Source organism: Echiichthys vipera (genome assembly GCF_963691815.1).
Source record: "Echiichthys vipera genome assembly, chromosome: 2".
In the NCBI taxonomy this organism is placed as follows: Eukaryota; Metazoa; Chordata; class Actinopteri; order Perciformes; family Trachinidae; genus Echiichthys; species Echiichthys vipera.
The window spans coordinates 25,573,626-25,595,755 of NC_139827.1; the positions used below are offsets into that span (position 1 = coordinate 25,573,626).

The following is a 22,130-nucleotide window of genomic DNA, read 5'->3' on the forward strand; positions in this document are numbered from 1 at the left end:
TGATTTCTACTGGGAAACTCATAGAATATTTTGATACAGTAGTTGCCGAGATGAGATAACCTTTGACCTTTTCAACATGGCGCAACGCAAGAGTCTACTGTATTACAACAACACTGTTTTTGAGCTGGTAGGGAAGTTTATGTGCTTCAGATAAGCGTAGACCAAGCTTATATTGCTTAATGAGAAATATTAGCCCTCTCTTTTTTCCTTTGAAAAAATGCATAAACAATACAGCCTATTATTTACTGTTTGTGTTTCGTTTAACTACGACAACAAACGCATTTGAACACAACGCACCGCTTATTTCCAGTTTACAAGTGGAAACCATCTTTTCCATTGCACATGAAGGCAGCATAACCACTGGGGCAGATACTGTCGTTGTCGCAGGCCAATACTGTAAACTCAATTTCCCATACGTACTCTCTTCCCTGGCGTACGCAGAGCACGCCCCAGCCACGTCACGGAAAGAAGAGCCAATAGGAGAGGCCTGGACTTTGAGTAACACGTCATTCTAGTAAAGTGCAGCAGGAGCCGGCTGATAGGGAGTGATCCCCTCACTGTCGTGTTTCTGCCCTGTCCATCCGTCTGCTTCTTTTTTTTTTTTTTTTTCCAAATGCTGTAACTTCTTTTGAACACAATATACTATTCTTGCTCGTGTCTATACCCGAGGACAACCTTATATACAAGGTAAGCACCTAGTGGTTCTCGACAGTAGGCCGCCCGTTTGCTTCCATTCATTAAGGGACAGGAAGTGGGTTAATGCTACATTCCGTTAGCTAACGTTAGCTACAAGTCAACCAGCCGCATAACGAAGCGTAAGGTCTGTTTGACAGAGCGACGTAGACATATTTGTCAACTATGCTTAACAATAACGTGTACTTCACATTCATTGGTTTTCTGCAACACCGTCGTTGCTATACCGAGTGTGCGTTACGGGAGTAGACCAGTAAAACGACCATGTTTGCTCATTTCTGAGTGGATAACGTGACCAGCCTTTACTGGTGGGTTCATCAGTGATGATACGTGGCCCGTAGCTTATATGTAATCATCAATTAAAGGTGATCATTTTATAAAGTGTTCAAGATAGTGAATCCTTTCTGCCGATTTGAAAAAGTGTCAAGTTTCTCTTTGTACTTTTGCTGAGAGGGCGAAAAAGGGGGAAACTAAAAAACAAAACACGTCAACCCCACGTCCTCTTCATAAGATGTGTCAGGACAAAGGTCACCTTCCGGACGAAAAACATTGCATATAGGGCGACAGATATAGTTATGATTCATTTTAATGTTTTATCGAAAAACAATCCTCAATGGGATGTCTTCAGGTTGCTTGTTTAGTCTGACCAACGGTCCAAAACCCTAAGATTTTCAGGGAAGCTATATCAGCCATAAGTTCATTTGCTAAATAAACTTATGGCTGATGACAAATTGATTGTCTCTTATCTCAGGCCAGCTAACTGTCACCCGCAATAATTTAATATAGTACAATAACAGTCTGCTGTCATCCTAGTGCTGAAACCATTCGTTTGTGAATTGATAAGTTGACAGATTATGAGGGTAGATTGCCGGTCAATAATTTTGATAATTAACTGATCATTTAAGTCATTCCCCAGTTTCAAACTTTAACCCAGGGGGGTATTGGTCTGTCTTGGCCTGATCTCCCTTGAGACTATTAATCTCAATGGGTTTCTCCTGGTTAAATAAAGGTTATTATAATAATAATAATAATAATAATGACTTGTTCTCTATGTCTGTATGTAATAATAAACTCAATATTTGAGGGTTTTGGACTGTTGGTCGGACAAAACAAGTGATTTTGAAGATGACACGTTGTGCTCTGGGAAATTGTGATGGATATTTCAGAATTTTCTGATTTTAAAGACCAAATATGTATTTCCTCAATTAATTGATCATAACTTGTTGCAGCACTAGCGCAAAATGGGCTGGCCTACAACAGCACAGATCATATTGTACACTCTATTATCTTATCCCCGACTGACAACAAAAGATTGTAATTTTTTTTCCATCTCTTCAAATGCACCTTGTAACCCTGCTGAAATGCTGCTGCATTGTTCAGGGAATATAATTTTTCTCTGATAGTGGGTGTGTGTACAGTTGCTACAACAGGATCTCCAGTGACGCTTTATTAAAGGCGTCACTGGTGTTTCACCGACACAGGCCAACAAAGGTGTAGTCTAAAAATGCCACTGGGATCCCTCTGCACTGTTCTCTATCTCACAAAAACATGCCGGGCAGGTTTGTGATGAAACATTTGTGCGTCATCATTCTTTTCAAATATGTGTCTTATTTTAGCATGAGAGAGAAAGGAGTACCTATATAAAGAGTGGCATACTGCAGATAGTGGAAAGCAGAAGCAAGTTTTGGCTACCGGTGCCACTGGGACTATATCCAGTTCTTTGGACTTACAACTTCACTCAGATTTATTGGGCTCTTTCTCTGCTGAAGTGCAGTGATGGCGACCTACCAGGAGTTCATCCAACAGAACGAGGACAGGGATGGGGTGAGATTCAGCTGGAACCTCTGGCCATCCAGCCGCCTGGAAGCCACCAGGCTGGTGGTCCCGGTCTCCTGCCTCTTCACGCCACTCAAGGAGAGGCCTGACCTGCCACCGGTCCAGTATGAACCAGTTCTGTGCAGCCGGGCCAACTGCAAGGCAGTGCTCAACCCACTGTGGTGAGTTGAATAGGAAACGATGCTCCTGCATGCTTAGAGATTTGAACTTTTTAATGTTTGCTTGAGGTGAAACGGCATCAAAAAACTACATAGAAAATTAAAATATTCAGCCATTATTTTGACTTGTAGTGTAGTTTTTTTTCTTACATGGGAATTGTTTAACTATTTGTGCAGCAGTCCAGTATCAACTATGTTCTGTACATTTCTTCATTTTTCCTTTAGTAAAAGAAAATGGGTTACAGTGATTTGAATTTAGTGCTGTATTTTTTAAATTGAATTGAGATTGTTTTGTTCCCTTCTTTACAGTCAAGCTGACTTCAGAGCAAAAATATGGGCGTGCAACTTCTGCTTCCAAAGAAACCCAGTGAGTACTGATATTCACAGCATACTTTAGTGTGATATTCATGGTTGCCATAACTCATAAGACTTCATAACTGCTCTAGCTACATTCCTGTAGTTAATCTGCTTCTTTGTGTCTCTGCAGTTTCCTCCCTCTTATGCAGGAATATCTGACGTGAACCAACCAGCTGAACTCATGCCACAGTTTTCTACCATTGAGTACATAGTACAGGTAAATACTACAAACATGTCTGCACTCTGACCTCAACCCTATACATGGAGATTGTATGTACTCCAGGTGTTCTGTGCAGAGGTTGGTGATTTCTGATAATGGCCTCTCTAGGTAGAGAGTTCTTATATTTATTTTTCAGTGTCAGTTCAGATCAATGTGTTCACTATCATTCTGCAACTCTGACACATCTGAGCAAAGTTGTTATGGCTTTTGGAATCATTTCCCTTGGTTCAAAGTTTATTATGTAAAAAAAAGGTCCTATACTTAGTCTTTGGGACTGAACCTAATTAGGTGCACATAACTTGGTACATTAGTAAAACAGGTTTATCATAATCATGCAGTGTTTGTGTAGTTTAGTCATACAAAAGGCTAAAATACATATATGTTAATGAAATAAATACAGAAACATCCTTGGCTTTGTACCTAATGAGGAACTGACTACTATTGTTGCTAACAAGTGTGGCTTCATGAATAATTCATATGGTTTTCAAAAGTAATATGAGCTGTCTTCTAGTATAAGTAGTTTAGAAACATATTCAACAAACCAAGCATTGAACATTAATTCAGCCTCTTCTCCTTTGCTGCTTGATGGCAGAGCATTTTCAAGTTTGCAGACAGGAAAACAAAACAAATGAAGATACTAATTTACAGTGCCCGCTCCTCAGTGTATGTGATAACGTCTGAAAACAAAGCTCATGATTTCACCTTCCTCTCCCACCTCTTTACAGCGTGGACCCCCGGCCCCTCTTATCTTCCTGTATGTGGTGGACACATGTTTGGAGGAAGAGGACCTCCAGGCCCTCAAGGAGTCCCTGCAGATGTCCCTCAGCCTGCTGCCACCCAACGCCCTGGTGGGCCTCGTCACATTCGGACGCATGGTTCAGGTTCATGAGCTCAGCTGTGAGGGGATCGCCAAGAGCTACGTGTTCAGGGGCACCAAAGACCTCTCCTCCAAACAAATCCAGGTGGGTGGGGGCAAAGGCATGGAGAAACTGAGAAATGAGACTAATGAGAAGATTTGTATGTAAACATAAAAAGCCAACCGTAATAATTTTTTGTCTTTTTTTGCTTGTGTTTCAGGAGATGCTGGGTTTAACAAAGCCAGTAGCATCGGGACAACAAGGTCGCCCAGTGGCACCTCAGGATGCAGCAGCCACTTGCAGGTATGGAGGAGCATTAAGACTTCCCTCTTGCCTTTGTCACTTATTGATAGCTGTTTCATTTTACATTACATACATTTTTTGTTTAAATTGCGCTTGTGTTTATGTTCAGGTTCCTTCAGCCCGTGCACAGAGTGGATATGAATCTGACTGACTTGCTCGGTGAGCTTCAGAGAGACCCCTGGCCTGTCCCTCAGGGCAAACGGCCCCTCCGCTCCACTGGCGTTGCATTGTCTGTTGCTGTCGGCCTGCTTGAGGTATAATACACACATGAACAAACGCATATAATACTGTATATTTAGTGGTTACAAATAATGCCCAACTATGAGTATGTTGTACCTTATGGCCAAACTCAATAAGCTGTCTACATGCCGCAACACAGCGGTTGCAAGATGCCTGCCCCAGAGCGCATCCATTATATCCATTTGAAGCAGCTCAAGCCCGTGCTGCCCAGCGCTAGTTTTACACGGCTCGTCTATTTTTTTCTCTCTCTCTGCGCGCCATTATGCAGCCCTCCACCAGGTAAACTCTACATAGAACTTTGTTTTAAACAACCGCAGTCTAATGTCTTAAAAATAATTAAGTTGCTTACCACCATTGTACCAGAGGGCAATGTGAGGCAGCACAGCTTCCAAACCTACAGAACCAACTGTATGAAAACTCAGTGGCACACAGTGAAGTTGGCAGCAGCCACATGTAAAAAGACCCCGCTGCACCCTGCCAACATACACTACACGTCTGTAGTCCATGTAGTTTGGCTGTTACACTTTTGGTTTAACTTATCCATACCATACCATGGTGTACACAAAATAAATTAGCAGTTTTTTATTACATTATAGGCGCTTTACAGTAACCTGAACTTTAACCTCTTCAAGTGGATTGTGCCACATGTACAGTAACTGTTCAAAAAAAACGCACACACTGTGATGATTATCTTCTGCAGGGAACAGTACACGTGCTTTGTCAGTTCAAAGGCTAGTTTCTTGTTTGCCTTCTGTCTTTTCCCTCCACCATAATGATCCTCTCTTCTCCTACTGCTAATCTGCGTGGTTATATAACTGATGCAACAGATCGTTCCCCTGCTCCACTCTCCTTCAGCAGATAGGAGATGAGGCCTGATTAGACTAAATTTGGCTCTTTCAGTGACTTCAGATTCACTGATTTGTCAAGAGGCGTTTCACTCGATGAATTGGTCTTTTCCATATAAAGCAGAACTGCAAAAAGTGGTTAGCATCAGTCATTTGTTGGCTTATGTATTTGATGGTTTCCTGTGAATGATTACACTTTGTCCCTGTATATCAAAATCACTGTTTGCGTAGAACTTGTCGTCATTAAAAGCTCATTCCCATAGTTTTTGTGACTCTGGCGTGCTTTCAAATGTTTCTGACGTTCCCCAGCCTGTTGGACTATGGACTTTGTTGTAAATGTTGACTGTGAGGTCTGCCCTTTCCTGATACTGATTCCCTAAAAATACTGTCAGACTTGGTATACATACAGTCAGATACCCTGCCATTAGAGGGTTCTATTATGGGTTACTCACACCGTTTTTGCGTATTCTTAATTCTTTTAATAAGGCAGTCTTGATTTCCCTCAACACTCCTCTTTAAATGGCAGATATGAAAAATAGTCTTAGTACTCATTATCCATTCTACATTCACAGCCCAGGGATCCGGGGCACATGCTGCAGTTTATGAGTGGTGAAATGCAACCTTGATATCAATGTGAATATAAATGAGTTCATACTGTATATTTCAATTGCCAGAAGTCTGTTATAACTACTATATGATGTAGTCAAATAACAAGCTTTTGGTGTAACGTGAGCAGAGGTACTGCACAATGATACTCGACACTTAACTGCAACCCAAATTCCTCTTCTCTTTATCTTCAGGGTACGTTCCCCAACACAGGGGCTCGTGTGATGCTGTTCATCGGAGGGCCCCCCACCCAGGGCCCTGGCATGGTCGTGGGAGATGAGCTGAAAACTCCAATCCGCTCCTGGCACGACATCCAGAAAGACAACGCTCGCCATTTAAAGAAAGCAACCAAGGTGCATGAACGCCTCTGCAAATCCTAGCATTTACAACAGTACCTGTATTTGCGTGAACTATTCCTTCACAAGTTTACATTTTGTCATAAAATCTCCTCCAAATAAACATAAAGATGTCGAAAGGCTAATGCACTTAGTACAGAACATACTTAGGTTCAGTGAGATAAAACTCATTGTTTCATGTCTTTTGTGTGTTGTTTGTTTTGGATCACACAGTACTATGAAGCCATGGCCAACCGCTCAGCCGTAAATGGACACTGTATTGATATCTACGCCTGTGCACTAGACCAGACGGGACTGCTGGAGATGAAATGCTTATCTAATCTCACCGGGTACGTCAGCACTTACTCTTTAATTAATTGAGGTTGTGGGATTATATTAACCTAACTATTAAGGATGTGTGATTCTTTACACATAAATGTCCCTTTTTAGATTCTAACGGATTCTAACGATTTTTTATCAGGGGGCACATTGTGATGGGAGACTCCTTCAACACCTCCCTGTTCAAACAGACCTTCCAGAGAGTCTTTAGCAAAGACTACAACGGAGACTTCCGCATGGCCTTCGGAGGCGTCTTGGAGGTCAAGGTAAAGTAGTGATTTAATCATTAGCGTCATAATGAATATCAGTGTTTACTGTGTTTTTGTTTGATTAAGAAGTGTTGATTGTGTATCAGTTCCTTAAACTTTGTGATTATTCTTTTCAGAGCACAGAATAGATTTATATTTCTGTTGTGTGTCTTTCGTTCTGTATAGACATCACGGGAAGTAAAGGTTTGCGGGACCATTGGGCCGTGTGTTTCACTCAACTCCAAGGGTTCCTGTGTTTCAGAGAATGTGAGTGGCCGTCCCACATTCAGAATCCTTCCTTCTCACAACTGAAAGAGTGCTGTTGTTTACCGACGTTCATCACAATCTGTCCTTTGTTGCTTTTTTTTGCAGGAGATGGGAATCGGTGGAACTAGCCAGTGGAAAGTGTGCGGTCTAAACCCCTCAACCACTTTGGGCCTTTATTTTGAAGTAGTGAATCAGGTGAGAAAATAAAAAAAAAACACTTCCTTGAAGACTGATGTAGACTGATGAAATTTCAATTGCTAATTACATCAAATGTCCTCATTTCTTAGAAAAACTCTTTAAACAATGTCTTTTTTGTGATTGACAATAGTAGTCTTACTGTCTCTACTGTTTTGTATGTGTAGCACAATGCACCAGTCCCCCAGGGTGGCCGAGGGGTAGTCCAGTTTGTAACCCAGTACCAGCACTCTAATACACAGAGGAGGATACGAGTCACTACTGTCGCCAGGAAGTAAGACACCTTAAAACTGTATTTTATTCCATGTGAATATTAACTTCATGTACCTAAATGTGTTAGTGAGTTACATACTTAGCCTGGCATTTTGTCAAGTAAGAAATGCTGGCCAGAATCAACATAAGCCTCACTAGAAAGGATGTTTACATTCCTGCAATTTGTGGCGACGCCTTCAGAGATCTGTCAGCATGTGCGTCATTCACACCACACCCACGGTCACCTGCACCTCTCCTGCTGTCCTCCCTCTCTCCCTCAATCTTATTTTTTCTCTTTCTTTCTGTCCCCACCCAAGCTGGGCAGATGCACAATCCCAAATCCAGCACATCGAGTCGTCATTCGACCAGGAGGCGGCCGCGGTGCTCATGGCTCGCCTGGGAGTCTTCAGAGCAGAGTCGGCGGAGGAGGGACCAGATGTCCTGCGTTGGCTTGACAGGCAGCTCATCCGCCTGGTGAGTGATGCTCCCACCCACCAACTCCTCCCTACCTGCACTTTAAAATGAGACACGATGCATAGTTGGAATTGTTAAGATTGGGCGAGTTAATTGCTTAAATTGTGTAAGTGTTGTGCTCAATGTTTGAACCATGTTTTGTCTCCCGTGGTTTCAGTGTCAGAAGTTTGGCCAGTTCAACAAAGATGATCCTACGTCCTTCAAACTGTCAGAGTCTCTTTCCCTGTACCCACAGGTAAACCTTCCTCCGAGTGGGAATGCATGAATTTGAATCTGTATAAAAATTACTACATTTCATTTTCGAATCGTTACATATATGATTAAAATGTGACTTTCATTCAATTACAATACTATCTCCCAATTTTAATCGACTTGCATTAGGACTACATGCTTTTCAAAAACCTAACTTTTTCTTCCTCTCCTCCACCTGCAGTTTATGTTCCACCTGCGGCGGTCGCCTTTCCTGCAGGTGTTCAACAACAGCCCAGATGAGTCCTCCTATTACAGGCACCACTTTGTCAGACAGGACCTGACTCAGTCCCTGATCATGATCCAGCCCATCCTCTACTCATACTCCTTCCATGGACCACCAGAGGTCAGCCTCACACCCTCCACACCATCAGCATCAGTGTTAGAGGATTCAGCTTCAGAATGTCTTCATAAGAAATGTCAGTACTGATGATGTGTATGTTCTTCACAGCCCGTTCTCCTGGACAGCAGCAGTATCCTGCCAGATCGAATCCTGCTGATGGACACTTTCTTCCAGCTGGTTATCTACCATGGAGAGGTGAGACAGTCTCATTCTTTTAGATCGCCATCATGTATTTTAGTTTCAAACATCTCAACTTGTCATCTCCTTCATTTCTTTCTAGAGGCTAACAACACATTGTTGATTCCTTTTCCTCTTTATTTCCAGACCATAGCCCAGTGGCGAAAGGCAGGCTACCAGGAAATGGCAGAATACGAGAACTTTAAACAGCTCCTGCTGGCTCCACTGGATGACGCGCAGGAGATCCTACAGTCGCGCTTCCCCATGCCGCGCTACGTTGACACAGAGCACGGTGGCTCGCAGGCTCGCTTCCTGCTCTCCAAGGTCAACCCATCACAGACTCACAACAACCTCTACGCCTGGGGACAGGTATAGTTACATCTTACTTTTTTTATACTTGAGAATAGATATGATTTAGAAGTCAAAGACATTTTCAGCATCTAAAGATATCAAATTCAGATGATCATTTGTCATTTCAGTGGGCTGAGGTCATTTACAAGATGCTGGGGATATTATACGTTATATAGACAATGTATTATTCTGACTCTCGCCAGATGAATTTCGTTTCACCTTGCTTCACTCATACATCTGGGATCGCTCCATAGGAAAGTGATTTTTTAGTAGGCTGGGCCTTATCAAAAATCCTTGCATTTGATTGGATAAACCATTTGTCCGTCATCCTTATTGAAGTGCTACTTCAACCACTCACATCGAAACCAACCTATGACGGTGATGAGAGCGATGCAGAGAAAAGCCTAACCCGGTCGGGAGAAGGGCGAAAACATAATTTCCACCAACAAAAGCTTTCAGAGCCGTTCTCTGGTGTTCTTTTAAAGAAGAAGATGCGAGCCGCCATTGTTGTCATTGTCTACATCACATCTATAAAAACCTTGCACGGCGGTCCTGATTGGCTCGACCACCTGAAATCACTTTGCCATGGAGCGATCCCAGATGGTTGAGTGGAGCTAGGTGGAGTCAAGGCGGGACGAAATTCATCTGGCAAGAGTCAGGTTAACAATGTATTGCTTTGTCGAGCAATTCTAGAAGTTAACACTGAGAAATTAATAAATAAAATAAGTAGGTGAATAAAAGTCATGTTCTGTATTAGTCACTAAATATCCCCAAGCATATTTTCCTGCTTTATAGGTTCTGTAAAAAAGGTTCTCGTATCCGCTCATTTCGGAAAACCTGTGCTGATACCGATATGTCAGGCTCTAAAAACAATTTGACAGTTTTCTAAATGTTTTATTCACGTCTTATTCCCAAATCAAGACCTTAAAACCCCAGGATTGCCTGTACCCCTGGATGAAAGACAATCTATGCTGCCAACTCAAAAGATTTAAAGTCAAACTGACAGCAAATGCAGTTCTTAGATTTGTTAACCTTTTTGATTTCAAGTGTAGAAGATTTACAGCTAAAAAAAAAAATGGTCTCATTTCCCAAGCATGACCTGAAGTTTACAAACACTGTGAATACATCTACAGCAGTCAGACTAAGCTTATCGAGGGAACAAGGCCTTGCATAAGCTAATTTTAGCTTTATTAAAGTAACAATGGGGATCAGAGTTGTCATAAAAAGATCTTTCCGCAACGTGTGTAAATCACTCATAACCACTGTTTTTATCTCCATTTGCTTCATGTGTATCTGCAGGAGACGGGAGCCCCGATCCTCACTGATGACGTCAGCCTGCAGGTCTTCATGGACCACTTGAAGAAACTGGCAGTTTCCAGCTCTGCGTAGACGACGTCTCTATTCCATAGGGATCCATTAACATTTCCCCTGGTCTTGTAAAGGAGCCAAACCCAGAGAGTCTACTGTGTGTGCTTGCTCGATTTTGTCCTTTCTGGAGTCATGTGTGACATAGCCATGCCACAAAATGAACAGTAAAAAAGGGGGGAAATGGCACATTCCTTATAAGAAAACAAGTGACATTTCTACTCCTTTTCATTAACATGTTATTTATGATAAACAGCTCCTGTACCCCCCTCATGTAAGCAATATCAAATCCTGTTTCTCTTTTTATATTTGATATTAACTCTTGACATGCAGAATAATTAGACTAATAATTCTTATTATTTGTTTTCTTTTTATTTGTTTGTCCAAAAAATGTGTGTCTACTGCATCAGACTTGGTTGAAGCTACACCCTTATATGTGTTTTCTTTGTCTATAGCTAAAGATGACCATTTTTCTCAATAATAAATTATAATAGAACCTCTATCGCTGGTTAAGAAATGTTCACGGTGTTAACTGGTCTTCACACTGATTGCTCGTTAACCACTTAATTTGACATGTACATTTTAAATCCTACATGGATTTTACCTTTGTGTTTTCCAAGAAAATTCCCTGTGAATAATGAGGATTAATGTTCTGAGGAATGGACGTCAATCGCACCAGCTCAGCTGAGACTGACATTGATTTCAATGACGAACATTTAGATTTATTTTTAACTTTATAGGTCACTATAGTTTAGTCCTCTTCATCCCGTCTCATCACCATCTGGTATTTTGCACCCGATGATTGCCCAAGTGTCTTTGTAATCAAACTTTAATATACTGTAAGACTGTATAAATGGGACAGTTGTTTGATTTAGATCCTGTGTTCGACTCTTAATGCTGACCATATAAAGCGGCAGGAAACACATTTCTGTCTGTGTTGTCTCTCCTTGCAACAGCACGCACGTACCATTCACAAAGCTTTTTCATGGATTAGAGGTGTGTGTACTTTCAAAAAGAAGTCGTCACAGAGGTTAGCAGCGATGCTCAGTTTATTCACCACATCTGTTTGTTGATGTGCAGCAGAAGGAAGGGTTTACTTTTACTTTCTAGCGGTGCAGATTCGAACAATTGCGTGCCAGTGTATGCAAGACGATGCATGTAACAGCATGTTGTTAGAACAGTAGGTGACACTTCCTCAGTGCAGATTGGAAGTGACACTCAACAATTGTCTTTTTTCTCATTTGTTGCAAATGTACATAAAGCCAGCACGGCACGCAATCCCAATCATAAAACCACTCACACACCATCTACTGTCACTGTAAGCTGATTTCAGACCACCCAGACAGTATGATTTCGAGGATCAGTGAATGGCAGATTATAAAGACTAATCCTTAGGGGCTATCTGTTTAGAGGCAAATTCTACTCTTAGCTTTAAGCGGAAGTTGCCACTGAAATACAAATGAAATCTGTGTCTATCAAGAGCTTAGGCCTTATAATGTTGCACTCTGGAGTCGCATATGCTCCAAAAGGTGTTCAAGGCCAAGTGAAAAAAGACGCAATGCAATGGCTCTTAATCTCTTTTGACATGGATATTCCTGCACAGTACTAAAAGCTCCTTTGTTTTTAGGTCCATGCGTTGTTCAGTTTAGATTGGTGCAGCTGTGTGAGAGCCATACTGTACGTGGATATGAAATGAATAATTGTCTTTATATTAATCTGCGTACACTTGGCCATCTCCTTGCATGCAAAGGCAGCAGCTGTGCATGTTCAATGACGTCCAGAGGAAAAAAAGAACATTACATTTGTCGTCTTGAGTGATCATTGATTATGCTCATGTCCATGTGATTCCCAGGCTTAGGCAAAGCTCTAAGGAAATGTGTTGTCTTATTATCTCCCATCAAATCTGAACGGATCAGTTCGAGTCCAGCAGCCAGAGAAATCCATTCCAGTTTATGTCCCAGATAACTTATGTAAGATACCTATATAGTAGAATATGTCATAGCAGGTTTATATAACTATGACTGACACAATACTGTAGACAGATGATGCATACCATAATAATTCTGTTCCTTTTAGTGATTTAGATTATTGGAGCTAAAACTTAAATCTGAATCTATATTATTATTGTGTTTCTGAGTACATGTACAGTTTTTAATCCCAAGAGAGCACACGGCCCCGGACCTATGAGCTTAAATTCACCCCAATATGAAATACAACTCCAAAGGACAATCCTTTTAGTCATAGTAATAATTATGGTAATGTTTTTTTATATACCAGGTTTTATAGTTAAAATATAATAATAGACCGAAATGTTTCGAACAACATATAACAGACCTTTACTATTGAAATAGAAAAAAATTGACATACATAATAGAAAATTCCACAAGCAATTAAGCAAACGGGTGAAAGCAAGTTAGACAAAGTGTTTGAAAGTTCATAGAACACACCCTCAAATCTCCAGGGAGGAACTAAATGCAGCATCACAGTGGACTTTAGTCCCGGAGTGAGGAACATGTGGGACACAGCGATCTGTTCGGGACAAAAACCATGAGAAGAACTGTGGGCAAAGTCAGATATTTAAAGCAAGACTATGTAACCTTTTCTGAACAGCAGCAGCTGTGGCCACAGTGTGACAACGATTAAGAGCTGATAGGTGTTCAAATACTCTCACTCATTGAATTAAGGCATCTCTCCATCAGTCAGGAGAAGAACGAAAATATTCTTCACTGTTCTTTGCTCTTCTTTTAATGAAGAAATACTCTTCAGTTCTGGTAAAACTGATGCTATTGCAGCATCTGTGCTAAGCTTTTCAGGAGCCGCCAATGTTGTTTTGAATGAACGGTCGTCTATCTGTGTTGTTTTCAGCCTCCACTCCCTCTTCAACTGCCAGTAGCTCCTCACAGGATGCTGATTGGTCTGGCTCCAAAAACAAATGCATGCTAAGCAATATGTAAGCTCCTCATACTAGAGGAGGTCTGAGACACCACCTATCTCCAATTTACAATGCTGCCCTTTCATCCCTTCCCCGGAGATTCAAAAATCTAACCTTAAAGAACAACTGTTCACAAATGGCCTCCTGTGACTCCAACGACTGTCGTTATAACCCAGTAGAGCACTAACGAAGTCGAAACCAACCTCCCACCAACAACTGTCGTTGGCACTTTAAGCACAAAGGGTTCCTGTGACATCATCGGCCTTATGAGAGGTTAAATACCCTGATCTCCACACCAGTTAGCTGGACCAGTCCCAGCCTGGTCAGATGCGTACATGAACTGATGAAGCCTCTTGGATGAGAGGTGAAACGTCTTCCTAGACAAATAGCCAAGTCCAGTTGCTTTTGATTTTGATTTCTTTGAGGGTAAGAGAGTTAACTTACGTATACCATCAGAGTAACAGTAGCACGATTACAGAATGTCATTAAGTCACCAGACTGACTCAGTGATGACAGCTGGAAATTAGTATATATTTGAAGTTTGTGTGCATTAGCTTATATTAGCCACCATAGATGTAGTCCTTCTGGTCATACCAGACCAAGTACACAACAAAAGCTCCATAAACTTTAGCATATTCAAAATGCAGCAGCCAGACTCATCAATGGGCCAACAGGAAAGAACATCACACAGGTTTTAAGATCACTTCATTGGATCCCAGATCATTTAAAAAAATGCAATGATTACTTTTCAGGCTCATAAGGGGTTAGCTCCAGAATATATAGCTGACTCCCTGACCTCTTGACCTTCTCTGAGCCTCAATACAACCCGAGATCCTCTGGTAGATCATTCCTGGCTTTTCCTCATTCAAACCTTTGATCAGGGAAGCTAACACAAAAACTGACTATTTTTGATTTTACTGTTGTTTTGTTATGTTTTTGTTGTATTTTACGTTTTTTTAAATTAACCGTTTACTTGTCGCTTTTTATTGTATGTAAAGCACTTTGTAACTTTATCATTATTATTATTATTAAGTAAAGCAACAAAACCCCTGAGTATATTGAATTGAGCAAGAGTGTGCTTAATTGCTTAGGAATTTATGCCTACACACTTTAAAACTGCAATAACAGATAGTTTTGTGGACCAATGGAAACATAGTGATAATATGTCATTGTTGTGAATGCTAACAACTTGGCCATCAACTTAGGTTGATAGCATACATTTGCTTATTTGCATATCTAGCAATACATACTAGTACAATATGTGAAATAAAATTTACTATCAAAAATGAACCCCAGGTTCTAAGCCAGAGGTACTTCAGTTCATTCAGTTAAGATCTAAACCTGTCAATAACTGTCCCAAAGAGCTTCAACAAAGACTGTGACCTTAAAATATAATATTCATGATCATATCAAGTGCTGAGGACTGAAAATACCAGAAAATGTTATTTTCTTTCACTAAAGTCAAAAGTCAATATTTAATTTTCTCTTCTTTTCTTTGCAAATGGGGATCTAAAAACTGCAGTATTCCAAGATTCTAAGAAATTAGATGTGGCCCCATACTCTTCACGCAAATAGTCTGAAATACACGTTAAATCTGTCCTTGTGTAGTGTGTGCTGTGTACATAGTGATACTGCCTCTTCTAAAATGTGTCTAAAATGTAGAATTATTCTCCTACTTGGATGTGTAAACATTCATTACAGCATGGTGCGCCTAAGGACTTAAAAAGTGTTAACTTGAGAGCAGGGATTAACTTCTTGTTATTGCCACAAATTATCACCATCCTCATGGAAGCAGTGTTTATCAGACTGTAGCCAAGTATTCTGACTTCCAATACGCTGCTGATATCCAATAAGACTCTTGGCAGCTGTTGGTAAGAACCACTGGGTGATTTGAGGACACAGGGCACTTTCAAGCTTTGAGATGTGCATTCGGGTTTACTCATAGAGTGGGTGTGTGACGACGAATGACCCTGCAGTGTTTCAGGTGGTCTTCTTCTGGAATGTGGATGGAATTTGGTAGTTTTATGCCTATAAAACTCTAAAAACAGATATTTGAATATGAATGCAGAATCTGTAGGCAACGGGACAAGATTTTGGTAATGGGAGCGATCAGGTTACTGTTAGTAGTCTGAGTAGTACTGACTAAGCAGGTTTGAGTGGGCTTCGGTTGCATGCGGGGCTGCAGTTTGTGTGGGCAGCAAAAGAGGTATAAAGAAGTGGGTAATATGCAATCTCGGAACTATCATCGGACATTGAATTTTTTTATTTGCATTCATATGCAGATATCTGCTTATAGAGATTGTGTAGCAAGATAGAAGAGCAAGTCTTGGCCCGAATATTGATTGTCTGGATATCCAACATCGGGCATGAGAGTCCTGTGAGATGGGGAACATTACCAACTCTATGGCATTTTTAAGGCCATTTTTCTGTGTTAACCCTTGCTAGCTCACTGCAGACGATAGGCCATGCTTTGAAAATGAAGCTTAAACTGTGGGCAAACATGCTAGAAAGTCCTTGTTTGACAGCAAGTGTCAATCTTTACAACCATTCATTGACAGAAGCAGGTCTGTCTTATTGCATATCCCATAGCGAAGGGATTTTAAAAAACGGTGACACATACATAGTGGCAGGGAAGCAGGATAGATAAAGGCTTTATCCCAGCGCTACATCCGTTCAGCCAGAAAACCCTAACCCCATCTCAGTCCTCATGCCCAACCCAACTGGCAGAGTAAAAGTCATGACTTCGCCATCCTAGGAGGAAAAATTTGGCTCATCGGAACTCCCTAAATATAGCCTGTCAATTCAATTCAATTCACTTTTATGCCAAATCATAACAAAAGTTATCTCAAGACACTTTACATATAAAGTAGGTCCAAACCACACTCTATGAATTATCTATGATTAACAGAGACCCAACAATTCAAGATCATACCAAGGTGGTAATTACCCACAGTATCACCAGCAGCCGGTTCAGCAGTATTTGGGGCACTTTGGTGGCCTGATTTGTCCCTTTTTAGAGTCATGTTGAAGTGCGGCTTAGCCTCCCACGGCTAAACATGAAGGCATGCTGCCGAGGTAAAGGAGATGTCAAGCCTATCTGGCCTCATTTTCTCCAGGGTTGTAAACACAGTTTGTACAGAGACTCAAATGACTGATATTTTTAGCTCATTCTCACAAGAATCAGTACTCATGGGAAATGTCTTTAAAATGTCAGTGTTGTCTTTGCACACCAGCACATTTCAGATTAGAAGACTTTCACTGCAGTCTTACGGATCATCTCTACTTATTCACACAGTGTGCAGAGTTCAACAGACCCCCATCAGTGTGGTCATCAGCAGCTCATCTGCTGTGAGGAATTAACAGGACGTAGTTGTACAGTTGCCTTTTATTACAATATACTTTGCTAAATGTGTTACACGCTTTTTTGGACATTCTGCATCATTGAGAATCAGTGTCAGATGTAATTCACAACAACAGACTGTTATATTTTAATTCAGGCCTCCGTTCAGGGACTACAGATGAAAATCAGTGTTAACCGTATAGTGCAAAAAATGTATTGTCCCTCTTGAATAATCGTGAATGATCATTACAAATCAAAATCAGAGTTTAAAAATAGACCATGTTTTAATTTGAAGGGGCACTCAGCCAATTTTACACAGGCAGATGTGTTCACTTCTCACATGGAGTACTTCTAATATGTCTTCTATGGCTCTGGAGGAAGCTTTCAAAGTTATTTTTTACTTAGTTGTTATGACCCTGGTGATGTCACCACGGTTATCATGAATTGTGCTTCAGGATGGTTTTGGGTTTTAAAGGGCCTGACTATAATTGCCATTGGCATGTATTAAAGGGTACAGCTATGGACTAAAAGTCAACAATTCTTTCTTATTGTAAATCTGTCTGTTGTGAGTCCCCTAACTTTATTAACGTTTCCAAAAATTGAACAAAAAGTATCCCTTTAATTTAATTGTCCTCATTCTGCAATTGCCTTTGATTCCAAGTGAAATGTGGTGTCTTGTATGATTGAGATGTTGCTGCATTTTGATTTGTGATTTAATTAAATGAATGAATGGATCATAATTAATCTGAGCAGGCTGGTGACCGCCCTGCAGTTGATACACAGTGAGCTTTGGAGGGAGGCGATGCATGCAAAAGAGAAGAGAGAGCGCATTATTAGAAAATCCCACACTTGATGCAAGCGAGCGTCAAATCCTTTGACAACGTGACATCCTATAGGCTGGACGCTCGTGGGACCGCGCACGTGAAAGAGAAAAAGAAAGTCCGGAAATGTCACTTTAGCTCCCAGTTGAGCTCAGTGTGGGGGGCGCGCGTGAATGGAGATGTTTGATAACTGTGGAGTGCCAAATGGGACCTGCACTTCACCAGGAGCGCGTGGGAATTAGCCGGGGCTCGTGCATCTACTCCATGAACTTTTCGGTCCTCCGCGCGCCGCTGCATCCTTCTCACGGACAATGAAGACGTCTCGCAAATGCAGGAGCCTTCTGTCGGTTACCTTGAACTTCTTCGCCCTGTTCTTCTCGATAACCGCGTTTATAACGACGTACTGGTGCGTGGGCACCCAGAGGGTCCCCAAGCCCAAGTGCAGCAAGCTGCGGACGCACCAGTGTATAGACTACGGGGTGAACGAGACGGACCCCAACAAGGTGGTGTACAGCTGGGAGACCGGGGACGACAGGTTCCTGTTCCGACAGTTCCACACCGGCATCTGGTTCTCATGTGAAGAAAACATCCACGATGAAAGTAAGAAGAGAAGGTGTGTGTGTGTGTGTGCGTGTGAGTGCGTGTGAGTGTGTGTGTGTGTGTGTGTGTGTGTGTGTGTGTGTGTGTGTGTGTGTGTGTGTGTGTGTGTGTGTGTGTGTGTGTGTGTGTGTGTGTGTGTGTGTGTGTGTGTAGGTGCAGCTCATCCGTGTTTTACGCGCTATGATTCATGATGCTGAGTGGCTGTTTGTATCTACTTCGCTGGTCTGTCCAGAGGAATAGTTTTAATGAGGCAATTGTGAGAAATAAGCCTTTATGCAGTCATTGTTTAAGACTTTTCCTAATGAGTTTAATAATGCATTTATTCCACTCCTTCCTTCCCTGTCTTTTGTTTGGATTGTTACAGACTATAGCACTATTGTCATCTTCATCCCAGTATAACATCAGACAGTATAACCAGTGACTCACCATTCACATTTTAAAGGGGAGCTACGCACATTTTCAAAATTCATACATGTCATTCCTATGGTCTAGGACAGTTGAAAAATATTATTAAACATGAACAACTCTCTCCCAAATCCCAAAATGTATGTGAAAAAACTCACATGTGTGATGTCATCAAGTGTGCAGCTGCTTCATACATGAATTGAGAAAGATTGTTATAGATGAGACTGAGAGCACCAGAGGAATGTTCTGAGGATATGGGAACATTTCTGTTTCATAACTGACAGAATTAAGCTCATTTAGGTATGAAAAAAAAACTAACAACATTAGCCTCTGCGGAGAAACTCCAGACTATATACGTAATGACATCACAAGTTTGACACTCATGTTCACTAATATTAATTTAACTTCCCCAGGCTATTGGAATAATATATAAGAATTATTAATTTAGGTGATGTCCCCCTTTCAAACACAAAAAAACAAATGTTGATAATCCTTTCAGTCATTTTAACTCCCTCGTGTGTCCTAATGGAGCTCTGAGTTCAGCTCTCACACTGTTCAAACGGAGATTAATCACTCTCTTCGAATTATTCCCTTTCATGACAATTTCAGGATTATCACTTACCATTTATATCAGCCTGTTTAGGGATCTGATACAAGTGCTTTATCTGTTTTTTATCTGGCACGAAATGCACAGCAAACAGCGGAACACATGGGAGCATCAGTCTAATGTTTTTTTTTTAAATGTGGAAGAAAGAAGGAGGGCACTCGCACTCCAGTTTCAGTTTTGTAGTCGGACCGGGGCTTTAAGTGGTTGGCGGTACAGCACTTGATAGGGGCAGAATGTGATTTCTTCACAGCTTAAACCAAAAGAGAAAACAGTGAATGATGATGTGTGTGAGCTTCATACCGTCACTCAGGGAAATAGAAAAAGGAATTTGATCACGTTGGAGTATAGTAATTTAATAACATTGGGTTCAACAGTAGAGTGAGTTCAAAGGTTACATGTGCGTTGGATGGTGAGTGGGTGGATGCAGATCAAAGGTGTAATCTGGCTAGATTAGTCCTCTCCGGTTAGTTCACTGCAACTCGATCAGGAAATGTCCCCTCATCAGTGAAACCCCACCCAGCGTATAACTGTGACAATGTGCTCATGATTCATACTTTTATGACGCCCAGGACTAGAAATGAACGACAAATTGAGATTACTCAAAAAGGAATTCCCTGCACAAGTCCATCTCATCAAGTGGCTGTATGGTGGAGGGGAGGGGGAGCTGAGACAGCTTGAGTTAATAAGGATTATGTAACAGGGGCCTTGATGAGTTTTTCTTCAAAACAGCTGTTGCCACCCTCCTTCTACCTGATTAAAGTGTTCCACTTTCCACAACAAATCCAGCAACCCGCTCTGCTTGACTGATGACAGGATAAAAACATCTGCAGGAATGGGGCACGTCATAGGTCGTTTTTTTTTTTACATCCTGTTTGTTAATTTGACAAAGGCTGTCATTCTATCTCACAGTGTGTTTAAGGTTTGACAGGCATGCGTGCAATTACAGCGCATATTTTTTTTTCTTCCAGAATAATATCTCTATTCTATTTTATCAATGTAATTCTACCTGTAAAGTACCTGTAATTCAACAGTTCGAAAGCCAGATGTGGCGTGGCGCTGCCAACACGCCAGCTGGTGACGCTGAATCAAATCCCCATAAAGCTGCATTTCTGACATATGCCTCCTATTCAACATTCTGCCATTCATTTATGAACTCTGAATTTGCTGTTGCTGTGTGAGGTCATACTCTACACCTAAAATAATCCAGAGAAACAGACCCGGACAGAAATTGGGGATGAAACATGGATTAGGACTCGGCCTGAAGCCTGTATCACTTCAGCACTAAGAGTATTTTAAATTCAGTTTTGTTTAATCCCAGACCCCTCTGACCTTTTCAACAAAACGCACGTCGTCCTTGGAACTCTTCCACAAACAAACGACTCGCTTATTTCTGCCACATAGTGGATTCAACACAAAAGATGCCATTGCAACTGCTAAGTCATGACAACATGTTGTTTTTCTGCCGTAGGTGAGATGTGCAGAAGCTTCATCGACTTGGCCCCTGCATCAGAGAAAGGTGAGTGTCCACTGCTTATCACCATGAAGTCCAACTATGGTGAAAAGCTCTTCAACTATCCCACAAGGGCACTAAACAGTAACTGCTTGAGAGGGTTAGATAGGTTTATTACAGTATGGAGGTATCCTCACAGACCTTATGTTATGGCTAGGAGCACATCTCTTTTATTATTATAAAAATGTAAAAAAAAAAAAGTATTATTACAGATTATTTACAAGCGAGCCGTCCATACCACGTGACTGATTTGGGAAATGGTTCAAGAATGGTTTGCCATGCGATTCGAAATATATACATATATTTATTTAATACTTTATTGTCACTTTATACATTTTTATACATAATAAGGTGAGTAGGTGTAACACCCAGTGATTGCTTTAGTCAAACTGACAGTCGATGTAAGTTCAAATGGGTGATACCAATATTTACCGTACACGTTTATTACAGTATTTTGAAAAAAATCCATACATACAGCATTGAATTCATACAAAAGCGTTGTTCCTCGAATGTCTGGCTGCTATTATTCCATAAACCCATACTTTCTTTCCACCTAAGGTTATGCACCTTCTGAGCAGTATGACAAAGCAGACAAAAAACACAGACCAACGAAAAAATTGTATACACACATAGAAGAAAAACAAAAGATAGAAAATAAATGAAGGCCAGCAGAAACTAGAAAAAACAAAACAAAACAGGAAAAAATCAATCAATCAAATCAAATAAAAGACCTTACTTGGTGTAAGGTTGGCGTAGTGCTCCCCTAATTGACTGTCATCCCTGATATGAAGAATCACAGTCCAGTTATTTCAATTCATTGTGTTTTTACCATATGATAATGCATCGACCACTCAGACTGGCTTTTTCCGAAAAGTTTCAAGTTTCCCCTTATTTTATAACCTAATTCCTCCATCTGATATATTTGTTGAACCGTTTCACTCCATTTATCCATCAAAGGACATGTTTTTTGAAGCCAATTTCTTGTTATCTGTTTCAGTGCTGTTATACACAGTACCCTTGAGAAATATTTATCATTTGCATTTGGTCCACCTTTTTTTCCTAACAGCATAAAGTCTGTATTCAAGTGAATAACACCATTAAAAATGGTTTTAATTTCCTTCTGTATATTGTACCAAAACAATCGTAATGATGGGCAGAACCAAAAGATATGACCAAAATTGGCATAGGATTCACCACACTCCCTC

General features: G+C 41.0%; 2 protein-coding genes across 2 annotated transcripts in view; both read left to right on the forward strand.

Moving 5' to 3' along the window:
- The first annotated feature begins 530 nt into the window (after positions 1–530).
- sec23b (SEC23 homolog B, coat complex II component) lies at positions 531–11,595 on the forward strand. Its single transcript, XM_083924979.1, has 19 exons — positions 531–687; positions 2,463–2,690; positions 2,997–3,054; positions 3,175–3,261; positions 3,990–4,226; positions 4,342–4,424; positions 4,534–4,678; positions 6,310–6,468; positions 6,685–6,800; positions 6,932–7,055; positions 7,224–7,304; positions 7,410–7,499; positions 7,667–7,773; positions 8,069–8,225; positions 8,383–8,460; positions 8,659–8,820; positions 8,926–9,012; positions 9,142–9,363; positions 10,645–11,595. The coding sequence occupies exons 2-19, from the start codon at positions 2,470–2,472 to the stop codon at positions 10,732–10,734; spliced, it is 2,304 nt and encodes a 767-aa protein (XP_083781105.1). The 5' UTR covers positions 531–687; positions 2,463–2,469; the 3' UTR covers positions 10,735–11,595.
- Positions 11,596–18,114: 6,519 nt separating this feature from the next.
- Positions 18,115–22,130, forward strand: part of LOC310962181 (germ cell-specific gene 1-like protein) — a gene marked incomplete at both ends in the record, with an annotated part of 7,403 nt that continues 3,387 nt past the window's right edge. Inside the window, 2 exons of the mRNA XM_083934564.1 lie at positions 18,115–18,403; positions 20,884–20,931. Of these exons, the coding sequence (XP_083790690.1) occupies positions 18,115–18,403; positions 20,884–20,931 (337 nt within the window). The remainder of the gene's footprint in view (positions 18,404–20,883; positions 20,932–22,130) is intronic.